The following is a 4,318-nucleotide window of genomic DNA, read 5'->3' on the forward strand; positions in this document are numbered from 1 at the left end:
TGTTGGAAAGTTTATTTTATTAATAATGTAAAATAATTACTTAACAACTTAAAGGGATACTAAACCCAAATGTTTTATTTTATGATTCAGATAGAGCATGCAATTTTAAGCAACAGGAATGTGATGAACCTAAAATGGGCTGGCTGCATTTATAATTTTCAAATAAAGATAGCAAGAGAACGAAGAAAAATTGATAATAGGATTAAATTAGAAATTTGCTTAAAATTGCATGCTCTATCTGAATCACGAAAGAAAACATTTGGGTTTAGTGTGCCTTTAATATAACTGTGCTGGTTATGCACAACTGGGGATTGGGTAATAAAGGGATTATCTATCTTTTTAAACAACAACATTTCTGGAGTAGACTGTCCCTTTAACTTGAGTAAATCCTTTCTCAACTTCCTATAACCAGTCAAAACTGGTGATTTTTTCTTTGACAGCACTCTGTGACATCACAATATGCAAATACATATTGCTAAAGAAATATTTTTCAAAGTGAATATCTGTGATGTCATAATTCCATTTGCAATCACTCAGGAGTCAGAGAGCAAGATTCACCCTATTCAGTCATTTCTGACCCAGTGCTCCATAAAAAAAACTTGTAAAATGACACCACCCTTAAAAAAATTGATCAAATTTGCTGTACCTGGAGTCCTTGCCCTTGCTGGGTGTTGGTGGATCTACAAACATTACCATCGTAAAAAGAATGTGAGAGATCAACAGGAGCAAGCTGGAAACATCGTCAATCTGACTGAAGATGATACACAGAAGAACGCTGATGAAGCAAATGTAGTAGATTCAGTCTCTGATCTTAACGACTGCAAAGAGGGCACTTCCATACAATCATTAAAAGATGATGCTCTCATTGCTTCAAACTTAACTCCAGGACAGGTAATGAGGCTCCACAGGAGTGAGCTGACAACCATGGAACACCAAGAAATTGTCAGTTACACGGAAATATATTATTGGGGCCAGAATGCAGATAAACTTCATGGTGTAATTGGAGGCAGAAACAATGGATATGATAACCAACTGGGCTTCTACAAGCAGACACCAAATGACCACATTGCCTACAGATATCAAATTGAAAAGGTACTTGGTAAAGGAGGCTATGGAGAAGTCATCAAGGCCTTTGACCACAAACTGAAACAACATGTGGCTTTAAAAATGATCAGAAATGAAGAAGCTTTTCGCCTCCAAGCTGAAGAGGAAATAAACATATCACAACAGTTACGGAAACTGGACAAAGACAACACATTTAATGTAGTGCACATGATGGATACATTCACCTTCCGTAATCATGTGTGTATGTCATTTGAACTGCTGGACATGGAACTTTATGAACTAATGAAGAGAAAGGAATTTAAGGGCTTTAGTCTGACATTGGTAAAGATGTTTGCTCTAGAAATCCTACAGTGCTTATATGCTTTGAAAAGACATGGCATTATGCACTGTGACCTAAAGCCTGAAAATATTTTATTGAGACAACAAAATACCGGACTTGACATTAGGGTTATTGACTTTGGCTGCAGCCAATATGAACACCAGCATCAATACCCTTTACAGACTGTATACTACCGAGCACCAGAGGTCCTTCTTGGAGGCAACTGTGGAACTCCAGTAGATATGTGGAGCTTCGGATGTATCTTAGCCGAGCTCCTAACTGGAGAGATACTCTTTTGCAGCGATGATAATAATTATGATCTACTCGCATGCATGATTGAGCTATTGGGAATGCCATCCCAAAACCTTCTGAATTCTTCAAAACGAACCAATAATTATTTTGACATCAAGGGGTATCCTCTGTATTGCAAAGTTACAACCTTGCAAGATGGTTCTATGCAATTCCAGGGTGGTTATACCAGACGAGGACAATTCAGAGGCTCCCCTGGAAGCAAAGATTGGGTGCAGGCTTTAAAAGGCTGCGAAGATGCCCTGTTTTTGGACTTTCTGAAAAAATGCTTAACGTGGGATCCTACTCTTCGCATGACCCCGAATGAAGCATTTAAACATCCTTGGCTTTAAGAAAAACTAAAGCTATAAGAACACACCAAAGCTTTAAAGATAGCCAAAGGGGGGGGGAGATAGCCAAAGGGGGGGGGAGATAGCCAAAGGGGGGGGGGGGAGATAGCCAAAGGGGGGGGGGGAGATAGCCAAAGGGGGGGGGGAGATAGCCAAAGGGGGGGAGGGAAGATAGCCAAAGGGGGGGGGGGAGATAGCCAAAGGGGGGGGGGGAGATAGCCAAAGGGGGGGGGGGGACAGAGCCAAAGGGGGGGGGGGGACAGAGCCAAAGGGGGGGGGACAGAGCCAAAGGGGGGGGGGGACAGAGCCAAAGGGGGGGGGGGACAGAGCCAAAGGGGGGGGGGACAGAGCCAAAGGGGGGGGGGGACAGAGCCAAAGGGGGGGGGGACAGAGCCAAAGGAGGGGGGACAGGGGAGAGAGCCCAAAAAGGGGGAGGGGAGAGAGCCCAAAAAGGGGGAGGGGAGAGAGCCCAAAAAGGGGGAGGGGAGAGAGCCCAAAAAGGGGGAGGGGAGAGAGCCCAAAAAGGGGGAGGGGAGAGAGCCCAAAAAGGGGGAGGGGAGATAGCCCAAAAAGGGGGAGGGGAGATAGCCCAAAAAGGGGGAGGGGAGATAGCCCAAAAAGGGGGAGGGGAGATAGCCCAAAAAGGGGGAGGGGAGATAGCCCAAAAAGGGGGAGGGGAGATAGCCCAAAAAGGGGGAGGGGAGATAGCCCAAAAAGGGGGAGGGGAGAGAGCCCAAAAAGGGGGAGGGGAGAGAGCCCAAAAAGGGGGAGGGGAGAGAGCCCAAAAAGGGGGAGGGGAGAGAGCCCAAAAAGGGGGAGGGGAGAGAGCCCAAAAAGGGGGAGGGGAGAGAGCCCAAAAAGGGGGAGGGGAGAGAGCCCAAAAAGGGGGAGGGGAGATAGCCCAAAAAGGGGGAAGGGAGATAGCCCAAAAAGGGGGAAGGGAGATAGCCCAAAAAGGGGGAAGGGAGATAGCCCAAAAAGGGGGAAGGGAGATAGCCCAAAAAGGGGGAAGGGAGATAGCCCAAAAAGGGGGAGGGGAGATAGCCCAAAAAGGGGGAGGGGAGAGAGCCCAAAAAGGGGGAAGGGAGATAGCCCAAAAAGGGGGAAGGGAGATAGCCCAAAAAGGGGGAAGGGAGATAGCCCAAAAAGGGGGAAGGGAGATAGCCCAAAAAGGGGGAAGGGAGATAGCCCAAAAAGGGGGAAGGGAGATAGCCCAAAAAGGGGGAAGGGAGATAGCCCAAAAAGGGGGAAGGGAGATAGCCCAAAAAGGGGGAAGGGAGATAGCCCAAAAAGGGGGAAGGGAGATAGCCCAAAAAGGGGGAAGGGAGATAGCCCAAAAAGGGGGAAGGGAGATAGCCCTTAAAGGGGGAAGGGAGATAGCCCTTAAAGGGGGAAGGGAGATAGCCCTTAAAGGGGGAAGGGAGATAGCCCTTAAAGGGGGAAGGGAGATAGCCCTTAAAGGGGGAAGGGAGATAGCCCTTAAAGGGGGAAGGGAGATAGCCCTTAAAGGGGGAAGGGAGATAGCCCTTAAAGGGGGAAGGGAGATAGCCCAAAAAGGGGGGGATAGCCCAAAAAGGGGGGGGAAGAGATAGCCCAAAAAGGGGGGGAAGAGATAGCCCAAAAAGGGGGGGGAAGAGATAGCCCAAAAAGGGGGGGAAGAGATAGCCCAAAAAGGGGGGGGAAGAGATAGCCCAAAAAGGGGGGGGAAGAGATAGCCCAAAAAGGGGGGGGGGAGATAGCCCAAAAAGGGGGGGGGGAGATAGCCCAAAAAGGGGGGGGGGAGATAGCCCAAAAAGGGGGGGGAAGATAGCCCAAAAGGGGGTGGGGGAGGGGAGATAGCCCAAAAAGGGGGGGGGAAGAGAGCAAGGGGTGGGACTGCTGTACTGCAAAAAATGACCCGTGTACACAGGCTTTAGTACTAGTAAACAATAAAAAAATAAAAAAACTACCATCAAATTTTTTTATGTGCTTGATTATTTATGTATTTATTCACTAATAGCTAGATTACGAGTTATGCGCGCTATAGGGAAATTAACGAACGCAAAAAAGTTGCGTTATTTAACCCCCTACAGCGCAGCCATTATAAGTATTTCAAAATTAAGTAAGTTTGTATTTATTTTAACTAGGTAGACTAGTTATTAAATAGTTATTAACTATTTATTAACTACCTAGTTAAAATAAATACAAGATTACCTGTGAAATAAAACCTAAGCTGCCTTACACTTAAATCTAAAATTACAAAAAATGAAAAACACTCACCTAGATTACGAGTTCTGCGTTAGCTTTAAAAAGCAGC

At 46.5% G+C, this 4,318-nt stretch overlaps 1 protein-coding gene across 1 annotated transcript; it reads left to right on the plus strand.

Annotated features, from left to right (window-relative positions):
- Nucleotides 1-459: 459 nt before the first annotated feature.
- LOC128642650 (dual specificity tyrosine-phosphorylation-regulated kinase 2-like) lies at nt 460-2,025 on the plus strand. Its single transcript, XM_053695433.1, has one exon. It carries the CDS (start codon nt 460-462, stop codon nt 2,023-2,025), a length of 1,566 nt encoding a protein of 521 aa, XP_053551408.1.
- The last annotated feature ends 2,293 nt before the right edge of the window (nt 2,026-4,318 follow it).

Source organism: Bombina bombina, chromosome 12 (assembly GCF_027579735.1).
Source record: "Bombina bombina isolate aBomBom1 chromosome 12, aBomBom1.pri, whole genome shotgun sequence".
Taxonomy (NCBI): domain Eukaryota; kingdom Metazoa; phylum Chordata; class Amphibia; order Anura; family Bombinatoridae; genus Bombina; species Bombina bombina.

Bases quoted from the DNA above. Each gene is read 5' to 3' on its own strand.
- LOC128642650 (XM_053695433.1), top strand. From the start codon at position 460: ATGCAAATACATATTGCTAAAGAAATATTTTTCAAAGTGAATATCTGT.